This window comes from Zeus faber (genome assembly GCF_960531495.2).
Source record: "Zeus faber genome assembly, chromosome: 5".
NCBI lineage: Eukaryota > Metazoa > Chordata > Actinopteri > Zeiformes > Zeidae > Zeus > Zeus faber.
In genome coordinates, this window is record NC_137192.1 from 20,626,190 (window position 1) to 20,649,288 (window position 23,099).

At 43.8% G+C, this 23,099-nt stretch overlaps 2 protein-coding genes across 4 annotated transcripts; both read left to right on the forward strand.

The window, feature by feature from the left end:
- Positions 1 to 299: 299 nt before the first annotated feature.
- Positions 300 to 4,969, forward strand: LOC307229869 (glycerol-3-phosphate dehydrogenase [NAD(+)], cytoplasmic-like). Its single transcript, XM_079999977.1, has 8 exons — positions 300 to 375; positions 620 to 797; positions 1,454 to 1,594; positions 1,870 to 2,008; positions 2,261 to 2,373; positions 3,356 to 3,592; positions 3,771 to 3,877; positions 4,290 to 4,969. Exons 1-8 carry the CDS (start codon positions 332 to 334, stop codon positions 4,384 to 4,386), a joined length of 1,056 nt encoding a protein of 351 aa, XP_079856103.1. The 5' UTR covers positions 300 to 331; the 3' UTR covers positions 4,387 to 4,969.
- Positions 4,970 to 7,123: 2,154 nt separating this feature from the next.
- cers5 (ceramide synthase 5) lies at positions 7,124 to 22,600 on the forward strand. 3 transcript variants are annotated; one of them, XM_080001663.1, is made up of 12 exons: positions 7,124 to 7,571; positions 13,210 to 13,315; positions 14,867 to 14,997; positions 15,153 to 15,210; positions 15,402 to 15,452; positions 15,911 to 16,003; positions 18,137 to 18,265; positions 19,466 to 19,572; positions 20,471 to 20,627; positions 20,722 to 20,741; positions 21,248 to 21,307; positions 21,895 to 22,024. In XM_080001663.1, the coding sequence occupies exons 1-11, from the start codon at positions 7,399 to 7,401 to the stop codon at positions 21,276 to 21,278; spliced, it is 1,056 nt and encodes a 351-aa protein (XP_079857789.1). In that variant the 5' UTR covers positions 7,124 to 7,398; the 3' UTR covers positions 21,279 to 21,307; positions 21,895 to 22,024. The 3 variants fall into 3 exon arrangements, with proteins under 3 accessions (XP_079857789.1, XP_079857787.1, XP_079857788.1); XM_080001661.1 differs by lacking the exon at positions 20,722 to 20,741 and having other exon boundaries at positions 21,895 to 22,600; XM_080001662.1 differs by lacking the exons at positions 20,722 to 20,741; positions 21,248 to 21,307 and having other exon boundaries at positions 21,895 to 22,600.
- Positions 22,601 to 23,099: the final 499 nt, after the last annotated feature.

Here is a 23,099-nt window from a genome sequence, read left to right on the forward strand (position 1 = left end):
AACTTTAGACGTTTTCGTGGACCAAACCTATTTTTCTGTATGTTCTAATCTTATGTTATAATAAAGGATATCTGAAAGTTATCTTGTGTGTTTGTGTCATGGCAGATTGACCGTTAAAAAAATATATGTACATTTTATTTATATATATCTTTTTTTTAACATATATTTTTAGAACGATATTTGTTGAAAGACCAGTGTGACCGTTTCTTTTCCTCCTTGAGCCCTTTGCCTATCCAAAGCAGCAGCCGGTGGGCGTGTCGCCCGCGCTCGGTATAAATACTTCACGCCTCAGTCTCCGAGGCGCTCTTCGTCCGGACGCTCTCCCCTCGCCATGGCAGCTCCCAGGAAGGTCTGCGTCGTCGGCTCCGGCAACTGGTGAGAGGTTTTACGCCGCAGACCTCCTTAAAAAAACAGTTTGTTCTCCCGGAATGGCTGCGGTGGGCGATAAAGAGCGGTCCGTGTTGCGATCCGCGTCCTGAACGTTACCGCGTCTTTCAGGAGACATGGGGTCGTTCAAAGCGTGTTGTCAGTGTAAACACAGCTGTGTGTGTGTGTTGTGTGTGTGTGTGTGTATAAAGGTCATGTCTGGTCAGTAACCCTCCGGTCCCGCCGTGTGCAGGGGCTCCGCCATCGCCAAGATCGTGGGCGTCAACGCCGCCAGGTGGGACACGTTTGACGCCACGGTCAACATGTGGGTGTTCGAGGAGATGGTCGGCGGCCGAAAGCTGACCGAGATCATCAACACGGACCACGAAAACGTCAAGTACCTGCCCGGTCACAAGCTGCCGCCCAACGTGGTGAGCACCGCGGTGAATTAGAGGCTTGGCCGGAGGGTCCCAAACTCTGGTCCGTGGCCCACCGAGAGGTCCTCGCAGGAATTGAAACGGGTCTGCGCCAAAAGATAAAATGTATTAATTTTATTTTTGTCATACACTACCCGCAAATATACTATACATTCCTAGCTTACCCAACCCTCAACCCCGCCTGGCATTGGGGGATTTGGCAGATTGGGGGACGAGCGTTTTAAATGTAAAACCACATGACAGTGTGTGGCAGGCGGATGAAGGGTGCGCAGCTTTTCTCTATTTTGGGGGAGCTTAGTCTGCCTTGGGGGGGGGGGGGGGGGGGGCTTCTGATGAAAAGCTCTGGGGACCCCTGTTGTAGTCGGCAATCTCCATGTCATGATTTCAGGCAACACCACTCTGCTGACCGTTGTCAGACTTTTGCAAACATTTAATCATTTCACGACCGCACATTTTTGAGAGTGGGGACATTTCAAGTATATACAGACCCTTGTAAGAAGGGGGTTGTCTTCTGAAGGCCTTGCCGTCAACACGCTTGGGATCCCGTGGCGGAAGCGACAGTAGAAATAATGTTGTTTTCATATGGACAAGTACAGTTCTTGAGAGCTCGGTGCGTTGTGTGAAGTGTCAGTGAAATCCGACCCTCCCAGGTGGCCGTCCCGGACCTGGCGGAGGCCGTGAAAGGAGCCGACATCCTGCTATTTGTGGTCCCGCATCAGTTCATTGTCAGAGTGTGCGACACCATCAAGGAGCACATCAAAAAGGACGCCGTCGGAATGTCTCTCATCAAGGTGCGAGCTCAAGCTGAATTTCACTCTTAATAAAATAATTTCACTCCAGCTTAACTCAATAGAACATGTTAGATCATGTTGGCGCCGCCGTTTCCCCGGCTACAGTGGAGTCACTTGAATATCCCGGGCGTTTGTGATGTTTTATATTAACCTTGGTTGTGAAATATTAAGATATCTGTTCTAGACCACAGAATTGGGGAAGGAAAAGGAAAAAAAAAAAAAAAAAAAAAAGTGTCCACAATGGGGAATTTACAAATTGACCGCCGGTCACGCAGGGTGTAGACGAGGGCCCGGACGGACTGAAGCTGATCTCGGATGTCATCCGAGGAAAGCTGGGCATCGCCATGACGGTTCTCATGGGAGCCAACATAGCCAACGAGGTGGCTGACGAGAAGCTGTGCGAGACGACTATTGGTACGCAGCAGGAATGAGACCTTGCATTTGACTTCATTGTCTAAAGTGACTTATAATTTCACAAAAGGATTCTTGCCATAAAGGGGAATCGCATGAGGGGTTACTTTCTAAGTCATGGGAGACCAAATACCTTATATACGTATATCCTTTATTGGAGCTTAGAATGCATAGAATATTATTTATCTGTTCATAGTTTTTGTACTCACGGGACCAGGCAGAAATGCTAAGACGAAGAAGCAATCTCCCCCACAGGGTGCAAGGACAAAGTAAACGGACCCATTTTGAAGGAGCTGATGCAGACCCCTAACTTCCGCGTGACGGTGGTGGAGGAGTCTGACGTTGTGGAGATCTGCGGAGCCCTCAAGGTAAGAGTTTATCCACCGGCATGGAGCTGATCCTCGTGGTGTTTTGTTGGACTTCGAATCACATTGGGTAAGCCTACCACATCTTGTGGTAGGCTTACCTGGATGACAGGTTGCCCCTGTTTGCATTTCAGTTTGTAATTTCTGCATATATCAACAAAGCGTTTCCAAAAATTCCATTACCACATCTGTATCTTTGAGTAAACCCGAACAGACTTTTGGCGACCGCCTGTTGGAGTGAATTACCACACTAGGACGAAAGAAAGGGATAAATGGCGAGAAGGTCTGTTTTAACTCACAGATTCTGAATAAGTAATCGTGGGTCTTGTTTTAAATATGAACACAATTCTACATGTAGAACTCCATAGATAGATAGATAGATAGATAGATTCACAAGATCACCTCAAGACCCATCTCTTGAGGATGCGCCTCGCCCCCACCCTCACTTGAACCCTCCACCTCACAGCAACCCTCTGTTCAAAGTTTCATTTAAGAGGATTCAGATTTATATTTAATACAACACAGACAATGAATTATATTAAATATTTATAGAATCCAGAATCGCGATTGTGGCGCCGCCCCTTGCGGCCGCCTGCGCGAGCACCGCGTGACGATTACGCACATTTGAGAATTTTTTGTATTTTTGGAGCTTATAGAGCTTATTGTGCGTAATCACCGGGTGTCATGACATTTCACTGCATATATGTATGACCGTATGTGTATGTATGTGACAAATAATTTCTTGAACTTGAACTTCTACTGTTCTCTATTTGGAGGCCGCTCCCCTTTGACCTGCCTGTTTGCATTTGAAAACGCATCAAAATCTTTGGCTCTTCTGATATGACTTTTTCTTACTGGATGCATTTCCCGGCGACGAACCCGATATACACTCATTCGCACGGACAATGCACTCATAAGTCGCGTAAAGACGTGACGTACTGAGCGCGGCGAGCCCTCTCTCACAACTCCCTGGTCTTCATCGCAGAACATCGTCGCGGTCGGAGCGGGTTTCTGTGACGGTCTGGGATTCGGAGACAACACCAAGGCGGCGGTGATTCGACTCGGCCTGATGGAGATGATTGCTTTTGCCAAAGTGTTCTGCACAAACTGCCAGGTTCACCCTGCCACCTTCCTGGAGAGCTGCGGCGTCGCCGACCTCATCACGACTTGTTATGGGGGACGCAACCGCAAGATAGCAGAAGCGTTTGCCAAGACGGGGAAGGTAAGCGGGAGAGAGGGATTGAATCCATGCATCCGGATTGAGGTTGTTCCCCTCTCTGCCTGTAATTATTTCGCTCTTCTCATCTGTTTTTACCTCTGAAAGTCTTTGCGCTCATATGATTTTACATGATATAATCGTCATCACTGACGTGTTAAATATTTAATATATCCTCTTTTAGACCATAGAGCAATTGGAGAAGGAAATGCTAAATGGTCAGAAGCTTCAGGGTCCAGCCACGGCAGCTGAGGTCAACCACATCCTGAAAAACAAAAATATGGTCGACAAGTAAGTGGTTTATGGGTTCGGAGGAAAGTGGGTATTGTAGGGTATTCTGTAAATACAACTGATTTTCCATTAACCATAAATCTAAGGAAAAATTGCAGTCATATATATATATATATATAATCAGAGTAAAACCAAGTACAGTTAGTTATTTTTGTGCACTTTAAGGAATGATTAATATCCGTCAATGAACTAACTTTAATTCTCTAAGAATTCAGTCATGCCATGTTTCTTCATGATGCTGCCAGTCAATATGGCCCGTCGAGGTGCCCAGTCTACTAAAGCAAGGGCGTGGTCCTTTAATTATGCATCTGCCAAGCCCCGAAGACACCATCCACTAAAAACCCCGGAAAAAATGATTTAAAATGAGCGTTTGAAAATTATATTTTCTCTCCCTTTCCCATCACGTTTTCAGGTTCCCGCTGTTCAATGCTGTTTACCAGATTTGCTTCAACGGACACCCGGTGACAGAGTTCATCAACTGTTTGCAGAACCACCCGGAGCATATGTAAATGGGGCGAGTCGACAGATGGACACTTGAAAAGGACCTTTTTCCACTCGGGCTAGCCCAGGTGGTTGCATGAGGAAGGGGTTAGACGACAATTGTGCTTCATCAAATTAATCTCTGGTCTGAATGGCAATGAACGTAGAGGAGGGAAGGCCGTCCTCCCCTGAGCGGTCACCAAAAAGCCTCTGGCATAAGGTTTGAGCCAGATGTTTCTAAAAGGCGCTCATAGGTCCTTTTTTTTTTTTTTTTTTTTTTTTTCTCTCTTCTCTCCTGCCATACTGTATATGCAGACAAAACGTTAGAATACTTTTGATTGCATCACATAGGTGAATTAGTGAGACCATGGGATATTATCCATGGCTGCCACTCAAGTGCCTTAACGTTGCCTTCTGTCACACGCGTCTGCTTTATTCAACCACAACCGCGTTGACCTCGCAGGATGTTGAAACAAGCACTTTAACAAATGACTCGTTCTGACTCCACCTGTCACCACTCCCAGGGTTGAATCTGTATGAGCCTGCTTCAGGCGTAACTTAACATAATGAATGATAACATTTATTAGTGAAATAAATAACAGTTACTATGTTTTTGGTCTGTGTCTCTGCATTACGTTTTGAGATGACTTTGCTGGATAGCTTGACTCGTCATGATCACGTGATTTTTTTTTATTTTTTTTTTCGAAAGGGCATCGTCCACCAACGCGCTTCCGCCGCCCCGCTGTAACCTGACCCATGCCAACTCGTCTGCCATTCTAAACTCTTCACCTTTACCATTTTCTGACGTGCCCGCTTTGACCTTTCTTCAAGGCCGTGGTCTGCCAGAGACGAGCCGGCGCGTATCCCGGATCAGAGATCGTAATTGGTCTTTGGTGTGCGTTTCGCAGTCCAAACCTTCAGCTGCAGAAAACATATTTTCCCCCTGTTGGTTCAAAGAATATTATGTCCCGACATGTACTGTCAGGTTGGAAAGGATGGAAGTACTTTCGGCAAATTATCCCTAAATGCAATGGCAACTTAAATTGTAATGGTCCCCACCCCAGTAGAACAAACGATTAGCGATGAGATTTTAAAACGGCTGCTGTGAAGGAACAGCCTCTTGTGTTCTTTTCTTTTAATATAATAATCTGCCTCCTATACCGAGAGCCAGCTTCTATGAAGAGATTATAACAAAATAGAGCTCTATTAATAGGCCTACAGAAATTGCTTCTATTTTGTCACCACACTCGCTCAGTTTGAGTTGGAATTGAAGTTACCCAATTGGCCCCAGTTTATTCTTGGTTTCTCTGGCTAAATCCCTTGCATAGTAACTGAGTCAACTGCCCTATGAGTGCTCTAATAATAGCGTGGTCCATCGGGCAAAGGTGCATCTATAATTACCATCACTGCAGCTGCCCCATCCCCGTTAAATGGAAGTGTTATTATGGGGTTCCATGTACATGATGCAGATTGACTTAATTGAGCCTTCAAACGAAATATTTTAGTTCCCTTACATTTGTGTTTTTTATGTTACGAAGACAAGTGAAATACAAATTATGTATCGCTCCCTGAACATATCTTAAGAAGGCATGTGCTTGAGTACTTTATCCCTATTATCCCATCCCATGATGGTGTAACCCTCTTTTCTTGGTTCTGGCCTGTGGGTAATAAGCACGCTACTAATTCTTTGTATATTATTCTTGAATCTCCTTTAATCGACTTCGACACCAGCACGGCAAGATGGTGTACACCCAGCCCCACTATCGCGGGGTTCACCGCAGGCTTCCTAATGGAACTAATATTAACTCTTAGGACATTAAATGGAAACTTAGATGTTACACATGTAAATATGTACATACAGTAATAGTTAGTGCTATAAAATAAATAATTGTATTTAATAGTAAACTTAATTCTGCAAGTCTATTATATTGCCGTGGAACTATTCCTACTGAAATATACATAATTTACCGCAGTATACTGCACCACTTAATGGGCAACATAAATCAGTATACTGTAGTAAACTTAAAGGTGTAGAGTATGGAATTTACGGAACGGACTTGGAAGAAATGTAATATAATATTCATAAGCATGTTCTATTTAGTGTACAATCCCATGAAAATAAGAATCGTGGTGTCAGCGTTAGAATGAGCCGTCTATAGCTACGTAGGGAGCGGGTACGCTCCACGGAGGCAGCCATGTTGCACCGCCATGTTTCTACAGTAGCCCAAAACGGACAAACCGGCACACCTGGCTCCAGAGACGGCCTTGCGCGAGTTTCGCGCCCGCGCCGTCTTTTCCACGGAGGCCGCCATGTTGCCGCGCCGCGGGGAAGGGTTTTCAGTCGGCTGCGTTCTGCAACCTCACTGCTAGATGCCGCTGACTTACACACACTGCACTTTTAAAGCAATTAAAATAACCCAAAACAGTAAGGCGTGCGTCAACTACGGCAACACAGTCACCGCAGAGCTAGCTGGCCACCCCTATCTACGCCGTTGTTCTTTAAATTGTTCCGCCACTACTATGGCCTACCTCCCGCTTTTCTCGTGTTTGTGCAGTTCGACGGGCAACTTCAATGGCAGCGTCGCGTTGTTTGTGGCTGCGATACCGCCGTGGGCCCACCGGGCGTCGCCATCACCCCGCTCGTCGCCGCATCAGCTGCGAGCGGACCCCTCTTCCTGCTTCCCCCCCACACACGGGCCGTTTAAACCACCGCTCCGCTCCACTCCGGCGGCGTCAGTCAGGACTCGACGTTTACAAGGGAAGGCGAGAAGGGACCGTGCGGCTTGAACGGAGTGCGGTGAGGAGGGGGAAGAAAAAAAAAAAAAAAAAAACCCCAAAAAACCAAACGGAAACCATCCACCCACCGGGGTGGGTGTGTGTGGAGGAGGAGGAGGCGGCGGCGGCATTACTTCCTTAATTCCACCCGCGGGAGCAGAGTCCTCCGCACCGGCCCTGAGCTCGGGGAGGCATCCGTCCCCGCGTCGTACAGGGGGCGTCTGAAGAACCCGCTCTCCCACCCGACGGCTCGAGATCCGGGAGCCATGGCTGCCCTCTCCGCCTGGTTCTGGAACGAGAGGTTCTGGCTGCCGCACAACGTGACCTGGGCGGACCTGGCGGACCCGGCTCCCGGGGCGGAGTATCCCAAACCTGGGCACTTGTTGGCCGCCCTGCCCCTGGCGCTCGGGATCTTCACCGTGCGATTATTCTTCGAGAGGTTCGTATAAATTGATGCCGTTTGTCTTCAGCTAAACCAGAGTGTTGTTTTTTTTGTTTGTTTCTTTTTTTTTTTAGTTTCGGTGGAGAAGGTTTGAGGCCATAATGATGGCGCTGCTGTCAGGGGTCATCACTAACTTACTTTTCACTTGACCTGTGTAAAAAGCTAACCTAATTAACACTCCAGACTGGTTCAAGATAATAACATAAGAGAAATGGTTATTTAATATCATTCAGAGAGGAATGACCCAGATCCTTGTATTGCCTTGGTCTAAATTGATGAGTCCCCTACCCCTAACTCAAAGAGAGGAGACTGTTTGTTTACATTTATTAAAGTGGTAATCCAATCCAAAAGTGAGATTGTTTTGTTAATGAATCCCTCTATTTAGCCGGTCCTTTATAACAAACAGCCGGTCAATGTGTTTGCGTTTCATGCGTTCCCTCCTATGTGCCGTTTCTATTGTTGGTGGCTGGGTCCGCCTTTCCCGGCGGCAATGCAAAGAATCCCACGAGAAGTGGAAAGCAGCCACGCTGAATTAGATTAACCAGCCTTGAACCAATTCAGTGGATAAACCAGACTTGATGGCATGGCATTCCACACACACACACACGCACGCACGCACGCACGCATGCACGCACACACACGCAATTCACAATTCACACACACACCCCTTGCTTGGCACTCAAAGGCAGCTGCAGGACTTGCTGCACAACCAAGTGGAGACTTGTTGTCATTTGACTGTTGCATGCCGAGAAAGAGCCGAAGCTCATAGATTAGGTTTTTCGAAACAACCTCTATTGTGATTGTTCACGCATGTGATGTCGAGCCTTTAAAGAGGGTTTATGTGGTGTGTACATTGTTTCGTTTACCACTGTGTGAGGAAGCGAAAAGGGAGTGAAGCGACTGTCCCGTCTGGAGAGAAGCCAGACCATGATTTATGTCAAACGTGATTACCGCAGTGCCCAGTGTCTAGCAGTATGGCGGCATAGTAACAGGCTACTGTTTTTCTAGAAAGGGCCAGCACCACCCAAGAAGCGGGAGTTGACCTCCTGTCAAACCCGGGAATGGTTCCTAGATGGGTTTAATGTGCTCGACCTATTCCAAGCTAACGGGAGTCAGGACACGGTCGACGGTGTGGTTCGAGGAGCGATGGGACAGAGGTTGTCAAGTGGCGGAGCTCGGGTGTTGGGGTTGCCGCCAGACGGGACACAGTGGGGCCCCCCGGAAGCTGAGCGGCCTGTCTCCGGTGCCAGGGCGCTCTTGGCTTCCCTCTCTCGTGTGAGCCCACTGGCCATGGTCTGTTCGGGCGCGTGGCCGGAGTGCACGTTAGCAGAGCCCCTTTTAATGTTGCTGTGCGATGCTCTGGGTGGACAACTGGCTCAGTCATTTGTTCATCAGCATAATGTCAGACAACAGCTTGGATTCCTCCCCCCACCCGCCCCCTTCACCCCTCCCTGTTTCTTCTCATATTGCAAATGCAGAAAATGTCGCTGAACATAGTTCACGACTGTTCCTTACCCATGATACACAAATGCCTTTGCGGAGTGTCAAAGCTGAGCTGCGATTGGTATGCGCCACATAATCCAAATTTAATAGAATATCTAAATTAACTGAATCGTCACTAAAATATGTGATCAGTTTTTTCGGAACCGGGATCAATAACGGAATATTAAGAATTGAGCTTATGCTGATTGTGAATCTGTAGAAATTCTCCCACCCAGCCAAGTTCTGATACTCACAATGAGAACATATCCAATTTCTTCCTATATAGTGACCTCTTTCTCTTGTACCTGCAGGCAGTTGTTGTCTCTTTTAGACTAGTTCCTTGTCGCTTGATCATAATCATTGTTTTACTTTGCCCACACTTTGTTGATGGACGAGTCAATCTATTTTAATGCGCAGGCCCCAGCCTCTCTAAGCCTCGTCATGGGTTGAACATTGCTAAGACGACAAACAATGATGCATGTATGGATTATGATTAGCTAGTCTGGCCTTGTAATCTATTGTTACCCAATGAATTGTAAATGCTGTGTCTGACAGACTGTCCATAGAAGGAGGGCATGCGATGGATGGAAAGAAGGATAAAACTGTAAACTCCCGTCCTATGCATTGATCCAGAATCCATCGTTGTTTATCCTCTGTTATGTTACCTGGCCATCAGCTCTGTTTGCCGGTGCAGTTTGAGTTCACAAATCAAATCAAGGCCCGGCTTATGGCCAGTGTGCTGAATCATTCTGGCAGATATTTTTCCGCTGTCATGAGTTTCGCGAGATGCTTTTCCCTTGACAGCCCAGCAGCCAGGCCACGGCTGTCACCGTGCACTAAAGGGCGACGTGCAAGCCGGTCGCTTGGAAACAAGCGTCGAGTGGAGTGGTCGGAGCGTCGGAGTGGTCGGATTTTGAGGCGGAACACGGATGTTTTGACTTCCCTCTTGTCTTGTCCGCTGCCTTTTGTAATTTATTGGAGTTGATGATCAGAGTAGCATGGTCTTTACTACTGGATGAATTCTCTTTAAGTGATTCCTAGTCCTGTGCATATTTGTTTATGTTAATACATATTATCTGCAACATTCGCATGATGGTACCTACTTTAATGGTTTCTTGGGCTTCTCTATTTTGTAAGTACTTTCTGTACTTAACTGTATGTGTGTCTCGTGTTCCCTTACGTGGTTGCTGTAACGCCCAAATTCCCTGCTGGGGATCGTTGCCCTGCCCTCAGTCGCTCACTGTGTGGAAATAGTATCGGACACAAAACAATTAAACCTGTGAAAATGTGACACAATTAGGACTGTGCTGTCACCGGTGATCAAAAGGCCTTATCTGCAGGGAGACCTGGATCACCTAAACAGCAAAATAACAGTGTTACTGTGACATAAATTTGGGTTGCCGAGTGAAAGCAAGCTATCTGGATGCTTGACACTCCCTCTGCAAATTCTATTTATTTATTTTTTATTTTGCTGAAAATTGGCTCTTCAATGCCTTTTGACTTGTCTACTTAAGGGAATACAAGGTAGGAGCAAAACCTCATGAGTTCTGAAATGTTTTATCTGAACAGTTACTCTTACAGGTCTAGTTATTAACAATACAACCATTAGCCTATATGGGTTGTAAGTGAAGTATTTGCTGGTATGTAGACTGTTGGTCTCCAAATTCCTTCATAAAACTTTGGAATGCAAAATATTCCCATAACTAATAAATGAGACAGTTTTTTCCATCCATCAAGCAAACAATTTTTGTGCTGCTAATCCAGCCAATTATGCTCTGAACAATGCTGATCCAGTCAATAATAACAATAGTCATTATGATAATAATAATAATAACCTTTATTTGTATAGCACCTTTCAAACACATGTAACTCAAAGTGCTTTACATTTAAAAGAGCTCATCCAATAGTAAAAATATAAGCAAACAAGCTTAATCATTCCATGAGTCCAATTCAAATTCAAAAGATTTATTCGTCAAATAATGCTTTTTGGCCAGCTCCAGAGGCTATGCTGGGCATATAGTCAAATAGAAAGAATATAATGAAATAAAAAAAAATAATAATAATGGAAGAATAAATAAATGCAAATTGGAATAATATTAAATAAAAATATCTTTATACAGCATTTAGAAAAAAATACCAGACCAAAAGAAACCATCATATTTATCTGAATTTAAGAAAGAATTCATGAATATAATATTAGTAGTATTAGTTAAAGTAGTAGTATTGGTTGCGCTTTAGGCTTAGCCCATTGCATACTTACCATGTCACATACTCATTGGACTGTTATTTTGCATTTCCAATCAAATGGAGACAGGTTGTTTTTCATATTTGTTTTTTCGCATAGTTTTCCTTGGAAGCTTACACAGATTTTTTGCATTCCTAATTAAAGCCTACAACAGGACAGTGCAGATATTAGGGTGACAAATCATTCTTAAGCACAATTCACAATGCAATCTCTGGCTGTTGAATCAATATTAGTCATGTGCCACGACAGACAATGACCTCTCTGCAGCAATATCAGTGGATTTAAAAAAAAAAAATTTTTTTTTTGAGAAATGCACGGCCATTCCAGGAGAGCAAAAGTATTGGAATAGCAGAGAAACAAGTGTATTTGAGAATAATCCACTGGTATATGCACTTCCATTGTGTGTTAAGCACATGCTCAGTGCATTAGATTGTGGTCATATTTTAATTGTCATTTTCCACAATGAGGCAAAGTAGGTTTTACTATGATCTGTAATGACACACAACCTTCAAAAATTAATCTTTTGTTTTACTATGATCTGTAATGACACACACCTTCAAAAATTCTTATTATTATTTTTTTTAACGAAACAGGCCCATGAGCCAATGTTCACACTGGACCAACGACGCTGGCTGAATAAATAATAACTCATAATTCATATTTGCGGTATTAAAGGATGCAAACTAACATATTAGATGTCTTCTGCCTCTCTCTTTTTCCTAGCACATGTTTCAATGCTCACATTGCCATTAGAAGAAAAATAAACTTTATGATTGGTTCTTTCTCTTTAGAGTTTGCCTTGAACTGCCAAAACAGATGTTCCTATATTATTTAAAATATGCTCTTGTTTTAGTTTTGGTTCCCTTTGCCTCTCCTGCTTTCTCTCCTTCGCTTTTGACTAGTTGGGATTTTCTTTGACCATTATGTACAGCGCAGTAGCATTTTCTGTCTGGATGGGATGAAGTTATACACAAAACGCTCTGCAGACCTCTGCTGATGAACCCCAACATTTTTAAACATAGATATCTTTGGAGATCTAAACATTGTTTATTTAGTAAAACTATATGTGGACTTTTTTTTTTTTTTTTTGTATCTCGCCAACTTGGGCTGGCTTCTGAAAATTAATACTTTAATGATATTTGACCGTTCAATACTATTGAATAACATATTCTGTGGTGTTCACTGCTAAATTAGAAGTTAATCTTTTGAGAGTCTGTCAGCCCAAAACAAAACTTGAGATTCGTGCAGTAAGAGTAAATGTCATGTGCGTTTCTGTGTAAGATTCTCGAGTGTTGCGCTACAACACAAACAACCTTAAATTGCAATAAATTCAGCTTTTACTCAGCACTGAAATTCATCTGTTCCATATGCATAGGTAAAATGATAACTGATAAAACAAAATAATAATAATAAGTTCAAGATCAAGAAGGATAGTGTTCTGTGTTTATCCTGACCTGTCCCTCACTCCCACCAAAGTAAATCTAAGTTCTGACATGGTACAGTAAACATGGGTATAGTCCCATACATTTGCAGGGAGGCTGAATTCAGGCATTTATTGTATTTTACAGTCGCAATAAAGAGTCTCAACACTCTGACATACCGCCCCTTGAAGTTACATTTTTTTAAAGATAGGCAAAGAGGTCTTCTTCTTTCTTTCAAAGCAGTATATGAGCTGCAATTCTCGATGTAAAGAATTGGTATAGGCAAAAGCATTGTTCAGAACCATCGTCGAAGTTAACGCCTCGGTACTACACCTATCCCACCCCAGCACCTCATGGTGATGTGCACTCGGGCCATTTGTTTTTGCTGCCATATCTTTTTATTTTTTTATTTATTTATTTTTTTATCTTTTTTTAATTACGCCAAAAGACTGTGTTCCTCTCTGACATCTTGACCCTTTTGTAACAGATTTATTGCCAGTGCCTGTGCTCAGAGTCTCAACATCCAGGAGGAGGTCGGACGGAGAGCGCAGCCCAATGCCGTTCTGGAGAAAGTGTTTACATCCATTACAAAGGTAACATTTTTACCGCTCATCCTCCATTAGTGTTGTTGTCTATGGATCCAGTCAGACATACCTGCATACCTTTTATCTCTCTCCACTTGTGAAGTGTTGGCTCACCCTGAAGGCAGGTAGGATTTTAAAGCTTGCAATGCCCTTAATGAGTCGCAACTCAGGTTTTGGGTATGTGGTTATTATGCAAACGTAAAGGTACGATTCAATGGAATCTGAATTTTGGCCGAGGATTGAGAAGAGAACCATGTTTTTTTGTGTCCCATCCCATGAGCCATTTAATTAGCTTCAAGTAATTTACCAAAATAACATGATCTAATAATGAAACGGGTTATAGCCAGTTCAAGCCATCTTTTGGAAAATATCTTTATTTTTTAGAGGTGAAGAATTACCTTTAAACTGAATTTTATTGAATAATGCATCGTTAGAGTTTGGCATCTGGGCTCTGCTTCTCAACGCTCCCACGTAAGGGTCGAGCAAACAGAGACATACGTGGGGAGCTTGGAAATAAGAGAGCGATGAGCGTGAATCCCCCATTGGGTAGGAGGGTGTAGCCCGACAGCAATAAGCAATAAGCTGAGCAGGTGAGTTTGGCTGCGGGCCCATTAGGGCGTGGAAATGCACAGCCCCCGACCCGAGCTAGAGCTGCAGGCTACGCCTCACAAAGAGGTTTTTATTTATTTATTTTTATTATTATTATTATAATTTTTTTTTTTTTACTTTGAGCCGTGTGTGCTTGTTTACTGGAGACCTCCAGCACAGTGTATTTAACTGGAACTCTCATACACTTTCACCTCGTTCATGTTGCTGCAAGGCCAAACATTACCTGCATTGTAAGGACAAAGGAACGGATCACCATTAACTGTCCTGCAGCCCAGGGGTGATAGTGGAGTTTTGGCTGGACGCTCTTAAATGTTTAAGGACTCAACGTCATCTCAGCTTTGATTCGATGTTCAAGTTCGAGTTCAAGAGATTGTTCGTCACACACACATCAGGATTCAAAAAATGTAATTTATTCCTTTATATATTTGAAATGAATATTAAACATAAAAGAAGATAACTGAAGAGCATTTTAATGTGGTAATTTCTGTGTGTGAAAACCAAAAGAGAAAACGCCACAGAGTACATACGATCATTGGCAGCCAGTCGTGGTGTTGAGCTTCACTTGCGTTTTCCATTTAACAAATTTGGCTCGTTTCAATCGTGCGTTTGCAAATATTTTTTATGGTCACATAACATTGGCACCGAACTATATTTTGGAACAATTATCCAAGAAGGTACGTCTGCCAGATCTATAACACATTCAACAGAATTTGAAGAACATGCTTTGTTTGAATGAACACTTTGTGTTTGAGTTGCAGCTACATTTTCTCGACGTGTAATTGAATAGTTGAGAGTGATCGTCAATAATTCCAACACTTGCAAATTTTATGATAATTGGTTATGAGCAAAATTGCACCATCTTTTGTCATTTTGTGTTCTGTCATTTTCACGCTGGCCAAAATAAAGCTGTTAAAGGGCCCATGATGTATCGCGCGCGCTTTTACTCGACAGAACCCCGACCTCCGCCACCTGAACGGGCTTTCCAAGCAGCTGGACTGGGAGGTGCGGAAGGTCCAGCGCTGGTTCCGGCACCGGCGGAACCAGGACAAGCCCAGCACGCACACCAAGTTCTGCGAGAGCATGTAGGTTGTTGCACTTTGACCTCTCTCTGGGTGTGATCAGGCCTTCAAGCGCAGTCGGAATGCGCATAATGTGATAGTTTCATGTGTTTGGTGAAATCATATCACTGAGGGTAGTAGTTTCTGATCTATTTATTTATTTTTTGCCTCATTCGTAGGTGGAGATTTACATTTTATCTGTGTATATTTATCTATGGGATCCAGTTTCTGTGTCAGGTAAGACTTTCCATAGGTGTAGAGTCGTGAATCAAGAGGGAAATTAGTAGTTCTTTTTTTTAAGTTTGATTTAGTTTGCACCCAACTGATGTTTATATTGCTTGTTTTTGTAATTGTTGCCTTTTTTTGTGTATGCGTGTGTCTGGTGTGTGTGTGCACATGCACACACTCATCTTGATGTTTTGTTACAGACCCCTTGGATGTGGGATACACGGCATTGCTGGTACAATTATCCCTACCAGGTGAGACACACCCTCAAGCTTACGCCATTAGAGGTCAAACTACGTTGTTGTTATGTTGGTACTTGGAAAAAAAGAAATAGAATAAAAAAGAAGTTCCTCCCAGTCATGCTGCGCCCCGGTGTATCTCCCAAGGTCAATCATACCATGTTACAGCCACAGACACGGCTTCTGTTCTGTCCATGTGAATGCAACGCGTATCTTCTTTGTCAAGGGAACAGCTGTTAACATCCATATCTTCCATCTCCTGTGTGTCCTAGGATCCTGAAAATATAAGCATTGAATTTTGAAGAATCACATTGCATTTTTTATATATATATATTAGCCTGAGCCATCATCCCATTTCATTTTCCTCATTGTCTTATTATTCTTGACAGGCTTTAAACATAAAGGCATAAACACTAAGTGCTTAATAAATCTTTCTTCTTTTTTTTTTCCCCCCCTCTACTTATTCTGTTTAGATCCTGACTCCAGGGCTGTACAACTATTATGTGGCTGAGCTGGCTTTCTATTGGGCACTTATGTTCTCCCAGTTCACTGACATCAAAAGGAAGGTGAGAGGAACAATAGTAGGGGAGGGGGGTGTCATAACGTTAACATGTAATGCTATATTTTAGATTTTTGTAGAAGGAGACTTTGCTTGGGGCTGTTGACTTGGGAAGGTCACATGATCTATCCGAGGTCGATCTGCGGATGCCTTGTAGTTTCAGCGCTGGTGCACTAACGACCATGTGATGCTTCGGGGAAAAGTCCAAACTCTTAATGGAATTATGGAAATTCCATTGAATTCCAGAAGGCCAGTGCCAGAGTTGCACACCGCCTCGGTGCTAGATTTTGACATATCTTCTCAAATGTCATGATGAAGTTGTTTTTGCTGTCGCATTTTTTTATGTTATGGGGAATGAAACGCGCCTTGTGGGGCGGGAATCAACTTGATATTTAAAAACAGCAGGACGTCATGATGTTATCTTTGAGATTCATCAGGCGAACATTAACTCTGCAGGAAAAGTACCACTAATACAAAACTATTAAGCAAACTGCTATTTGAAGTTATTTGGGAATTCGGCCAGTACATTTTCAATATTTGTCCTTTTGTTTAACCCGAGTTATCGCCCATTTGCACACGGTCAACATTCCAGCAAGCACTTTGGAAATACTACCGAGATGTGAAAAGGGGGCTGGATAAAAACAATACAGGCTTTTCAAGCTCCCTCCTTGTAGTAGGAACTTCAACCTATAAATAATTTACAATCATGAGATCTCGGCCCGTGTGCCGCCTTCACCAGCAGATTGCTCAGATAGTCTGGCAAGTTCCCTCTGCGCTCATACCAGCGTTCATCCCGCCACGGTTCAATTGTTCCTCTCCAGAATTAGGAAGGAATAATTTTACGATGCTGACCTGGAAGTGGATCTGTCGGCCGGTTTTACGCCGTGGTAAAGATAAAGCAGACACGCCCTAAATCCTCGAGAACAGTATGAATGAGTAAAAAGATGAGTCTGCTCATCATAATAGAAGGTTTGGCTCTCACACATATTGTACTTTTTATTAGACTTAATGATTTTCTCTCTCAGCTCAGTGGCTGTTTCTTTCAACATGACTGTCAGATACACATGTCTCTGTCGGTGCAGTGTGCTGTTACGTCTCTGCCTAACTGGTAATCTTTCATAATCTGATAAACTGTCTGCCACAAAAAAATGCATTGCAGTCTACTTCCTCTTGCAGCGTGTGCGCTGATAAGGTAACAGCTGAAGAAATACCTTATCTAAAGGAAATACATTTAATGTTGGACGCTGAATTCCATCGTTGTATTTGTCGCAAGCCAACTGTTTTCAGACCAAGAGCATAATGCGCGCTTCAAAAGTAAATACCTCACTTCCTTTTTCAAAAAATTTCAGTGAGTTCATCTGATTCCAGTTTGATGATAGGACATGGCGGAAAATGAATATGTGGATGAGCGCACTGTGAATGAGTGCGTTCGGCTGTTTTAAGCAAAAACCCATTTCTGACGAAAGTGCTCAGAAATGGGTTTGAGAAGTCCGTCGCCGTGGCCGAGCGTTCGCACTGCGCAACCATAAGCAGGGAATCTAGTCGAGTTATGAAACAGGCTTCGTCCTCGAGCAGCCGACGGATACATCTGGGTTCGGGGGATGATAGAAAGGCCGGTGTGGTTGGGATTAAATAGTGGTCTGCGGCTGTTGAAGTGAAGGGAAACGTTAACGCTACAGCTCCAGGATACAATATCTTTCGAGACCCTGGGCTTCCAACTTGGTAGCAACGGTTTTGGGAAGCCCTCCCCTGTTTCCAGCACGACAGAGAAGGCTCCCTGGAGAAAATGTGGTTGGGACGCGTGTCCCTACACGAAGCTCCCAGCCGAACCCCGGCCGGAGCCCTCTGGGATGAATTGGAACGCGGGCTGCGAGTCAGACCAACATTTCCCGACGTCAGCGCCAGACCTCACTAATGCTGTTGTTGCGGAGTGGAAGAAAGTGCCTGCAGCTATGTTCCAACACAGAGTGGAAAGAAAGCCTTCCCAGAAGAGCGGAGTCCGTCCCTGCTACAAAGCGGGGGAGACCCCATGTCAATACGTGGATGTGCGCGAATTTTTATTAACCGCGCCGTGTATTTCCACCGATGGGGGGAGCAAGACTGTTTAAAGTACAATAGTTAAACTGTGATGTATCCACAGGACTTCCTCATCATGTTCATCCATCACCTGGCCACAATAGGCCTGATCAGCTTCTCCTACGCCAACAACATGCTGCGGGTGGGGACCCTGGTCATGTGCGTCCATGACACATCCGACTTCCTGCTAGAGGTTGGTCCGAAATAGTGAGGCAGCGAATGTATTGAACAACTACAAAGGTCCAAACACTGAACCAGAAGTTCAATATTATGGTGGAATTCAAGTGTGTGCGAAAGTTTCAGTTTCATACATAACTTTTGGTTATGTATGAAACGACATTGGTGGAGGAGTTTGGGTGGGTCGTCCAGTAATCAGAGGGTTCCTGGTTTGATCGCCGGCTCCTCCTGGCAGCACGTCAAAGTATCCTTGAGCAAGACACTGAACCCTTAAGTGCTCTTGATGAGCTGGTGTGCGCCTTGCACGGCTGCCGCCGCCATCGATGTATGAATGTGTGTGTGAATGGGTGAATGTGAGGCACTCACTGTAAAGCGTTCGAGTGGTCATAAGACTAGAAAAGCACTATATAAATGCAGTCCATTTACCATTCAATTTTACATAATATTCGCTAACACTAGATTGGCTTTACCTTCTTACCTTTTCTTAAGGCTCGTGTCCATTGAAAGGAACTTTATAAACGACCTTGTCGAGCACAGCTTGAGCCTCCAGCGTGGGATTCATGTGAATTTAAACTAAATTAAGCTGTCCTTGATTTTAATAATACCCAGGATAAACAAAAAAAATAATAATATATATATAGAGATTAGTGTTACGGCCTGCTTTTGTGTGTTGGGCTACAATGGCAGCATTATACTTTTATATTTGCAGACATTTCCTTGTGTTTTTGTATTGGAAAGAGATTCTAAAGTAAAAACAAAAATCAAATAAAAAAGTTAATTTTAAGTCCAGTAAAACCTCATGTTGAGCTCAGTTACATGTGGTCTGCATCACACAGAGACAACAGTTCAACATGGCTGCATGAAAATAAACAATTCACCCGGTGATATTATGATAAGGTATGACCAATTGATTATCATTCTTGACGACAAGTATATCGGTACTATTTACTGCATTCGACAACAGCATTCCTAAAGGAAATGCTGTTGCCAACATCCGCCGATGAATGATTGTTGCATTAACATAATGAAAGAATTAAGTTGTTTCCTTAGACGCTTCAGACAAGAGAGATGAGTTCAGATCATGATCTATTCCTTCTACTCATTTATACTTGGCCGGCACACGTCGGGAGTATGAGATATTTGTTTTATGACGCTGTTGATGTGTTAAGTTGTGCACGCCGCTTTCGTCCATCGTGTTATTTGTTTGTTTTTACAGGCAGCCAAGCTGGCCAACTACGCCAAGCACCAGCGCCTGTGTGACTTCCTGTTCATTGTGTTCAGCGTGGTGTTCTTCCTCACGCGCCTCGTCGTGTATCCAATTTGGTAGGAGCGCCACGACAGCCGTGTATTTGAGATGAACGTTTCGCACATTCGGCGGCGAGTCCAATCACTAGGGACTTTTTTTTTTTTTGTTCCCCCACTGGATTTTCAATTTCCTTAACAGCGAGAACGCACGAGAACTGTTCCGCTTTTTAAAATGAGGAAAAAAAAATGTTTTGGTAATTTCATAGCATTGCTCCTATTTATGACTTATTTATCTTCAGTGCAGAGCCTCTAATCAACACGAGCATTTTAGAACGGAGAGAACCAATCACTTTTTCATTTAAACCAGCACATATAGATGTAATGTCCAGCCAAGCTACTTGGCCGACAGATTCATATCTCCAGTATGCATGATGGATTCCATGTACAGTCTTTTCCCCGGTACACTGAGAGCAGCTCTGCTTCTGCTGGGGTCCGGTGGGTTGTTAAAGATAGCGCTCGTTCCTCGACAGAGCCGTAGATGCCGCCGGCGGCCGACAGGGAGCGTATCGTTGCTGAAGGTAACCCGAGCAGCCCTATTCAGTGTCCTGGTGTGGCGGTGGATAATGCTTGTGTTGCTGGTGCAGTTTCACAGGATTGAAATGCACACCTCTGCTGGGGTGGGGTGGGGTGGTTCAACGGCAGCCTCCCGTCACTCACTTGGTTTTGAGGAGGAAGCGTGACCTTACCTCTGCACAACAGTTTAGGGGATCTGTGACACTTCCCCCCGTTGTCCATTGGTTGCACTGGTCCGTCACTGTCACGGCTGTTGCTGGGCCATAATAAGAATAGTGGATGGTGATATAAAACAAGTGCAGTTTGCCAATTAACTGCTCCCACTGGGATTAATTATTAAACCCAGTAACACAACTGTGTGAACCTGATTTTAACCATGAAGTACATTGTGCTTGCCTTGCAGGATTCTAAACACCACTTTGTTTGAGAGCTGGGCGATCATCGGGCCGTACCCCTCCTGGTGGCTCTTCAACTCTTTACTGCTGGTCCTCCAAGTGCTCCACATCATCTGGTCCTACCTCATTGCTCGCATAGCCATTAAAGCAATGCTGAGGGGCAAGGTGAGCGTCAACGCACAGTAGCTGCTTTGACAGCAGGCATTGAAGGAAAAGTTATCCTCGAAATGTCACAGACTGAACTCTCACTGAACTGTAGGGCAAGAATCTGGCGGAAAGGTATGTATCGCAGCAGAAGGACCCGGAGTCAAAACGTTGACCAGCTTGGCAGTAGGGAGATGTCCCTGATATATAGCATGCTTGGTTTAAAAAAAAAAACACCCACTAAACATCATTTTTAATAAGACGCTTGATTGAAAGGTGTTTCAAAGTTCCACCAAACATGAGACATCCGTAGCTAGTTTACCTACAGTGACCTAACCTACAGACTCTGTAATTAACTATTTTGGGGCAGCTAGGGCAGCTTTATCAACATGTTCAGCCTATCGGCTCATGATGATTTGGAATTAAGAATCATTTTGAGATTAACTCGTGTCATCTTTTTTCATGCCTGGCTCAAATATTGATCTCTGAATCAAATCAAATTTTTAACCAAATTCCCCCAGCACAAGATGCTGTTAATGACAGAACGCTACTGAAGAAAATTAAAAAGATATGCTTGCTCTTGTGCGGACTCGATTCTCCATTTGTAAAGTGTTCCTGCCTGTGTTTCAATCTCTCTGCAGACGCAGTTTGTCTCCTCTCGCGCTGGAATGAGATCTGGTCTATCTTTCTCTCTTTATCCCGTGAGCCCCTCAGCCTCTCCCTTCCCCCATTCATTCACTCACTGCTTGCCTGACAACTCTTTCTTTTCCCTGCTGTGCTTTAAGTCTCACATCCATTCCATCTGTGGAGCTCCCCGTTGTCTTTTCCGATAGAAGAATTGAAGTAGTGTTTTGGAGCAATTTCTTATTCCATATAGGTACTGTCATAGGATAAGAGTTGTGCATAGAGTTTAGGGAGATGTGTCAAATCAAAGTAATTCTACAGTTGTCATTTAGAAACGTCAGGGAAATTCCTTCCTTCCAAGTGTTCCTCATTCTTTGAAAAGGTACTTTAAATGGTCCCACAGCCCCGCCCTGTGGTCATAATGGGCAAAGGCCAAAATGCATTATTTATGGCTTGAGGAAGTGGAATTATTTTCCATAACTAAGGATACTCAACTTAAAACATTATTTCCAACTGGGATTTATGAAACATTGAGCATGTGCATAAATGTGTGTAGGGATCTATCATTTAAACCTAATAAGACGTTTTGGGGTTGTTTTTCTACCTCGTTTTACAGACATTTGGGGGGGAAAAAAAAGACTAATGCGTTTCTCTTCACTGACAGGTTTGTAACGATGTCCGCAGCGACATCGAGAGCAGCTCGGAGGAGGACGCCGACGTGCCCAGAGAAGGCCTCAAAGCCTCTGCTCACACTCCCCTGTTCTCTCCAAAGGGAGTGAACGGAACCAATGGCCACTGTGCCACTTCCAAGTCCAGAGCACACAACTCTGGCAGCTGGTGACATAAAAAAAGGAAATTGATACACACACACACATTTTGGGGCCTTTAGAATTTCTAGGAGACCTTTTATACGTTACGTCAAAGGTTCTAAACTCTACACACACACCATCTCTTATCACACTGTCAGCTACTGTATGTAGAGCCACACTAAAAACGACCAATGGGGTGACATACATCAAATTAAATCAGTTGATTTGCATATCTTTATTTCCAAGTAGATAAGCGTGACTGGCTTAATGCTGAAATGTGCTGCAGTTTGTTTCAATGTTCTCTCCCAGTTTTATTGGTCAGATGAACTTGAGTCTTTTTGTTTGTTTTTATGCGACTCCCACTTCATGACCGTTTCTTTGGTCAGTTCTGTTTTACTGTTTTTTTTTACTTCTGAGACCAAATATTTGATATTTTCTTAATGAACTGTACAATGTTGCCTGTACTTTGTCACTGCCTAGAGAAGAATCAAAGTGTGAGGCCTCTTGTTTCAATGTTGTTATTTGAGTGTCTTGCAAAAAAGATAATTCCAAATATATTAATTTGACTAAATATTGTGTTTTTATGCTACATAGGATCACTCTTTTGTTGTGCTGGTTGAAAACAGATTTAATATCTTAGTCACAATAACTTATGTTTTCACAACATGGATGTTGCACAATCATGTCAAACTGTGCAGTAGCCTCACTCAGTCATGAGACCTCTCACATGCACTACACCCTCACACACCGATACACAAACTATCAGAGAAGGAAACAACATCCTGTTGGTCCGGTGACGACAAAAGGAAGCATTTTTATTTCAACAGACATGGTAAGGCGGTCCGTCTAGTCATTAATTGTTTCAGAGTCCTGGTTTTCTGCAGCCAGTTTAAGCTGTTTCTGTTTCTGCATATATCGATATCCTCGCATCGCACACAGGTATCCCCCGTAGACTGAGAGGAGCATCATCGAAGCAGAAAAGGTCCGATACCCAAAGTCGGCCAGGCGCTTTCCAGAAACCATGGTGGCGATCCTGCAAGAACCAAAAGCAAACCAAACA

Bases quoted from the DNA above. Each gene is read 5' to 3' on its own strand.
- cers5 (XM_080001661.1), top strand. From the start codon at position 7,399: ATGGCTGCCCTCTCCGCCTGGTTCTGGAACGAGAGGTTCTGGCTGCCG. The intron at 15,211-15,401 runs GTAAGACTTTCC...GTTTTGTTACAG, and splicing joins GGATCCAGTTTCTGTGTCAG to ACCCCTTGGATGTGGGATAC. The intron at 15,453-15,910 runs GTGAGACACACC...TATTCTGTTTAG, and splicing joins GGTACAATTATCCCTACCAG to ATCCTGACTCCAGGGCTGTA.
- LOC307229869 (XM_079999977.1), top strand. From the start codon at position 332: ATGGCAGCTCCCAGGAAGGTCTGCGTCGTCGGCTCCGGCAACTG. The intron at 376-619 runs GTGAGAGGTTTT...CGCCGTGTGCAG, and splicing joins GTCGTCGGCTCCGGCAACTG to GGGCTCCGCCATCGCCAAGA. The intron at 3,878-4,289 runs GTAAGTGGTTTA...TCACGTTTTCAG, and splicing joins AACAAAAATATGGTCGACAA to GTTCCCGCTGTTCAATGCTG.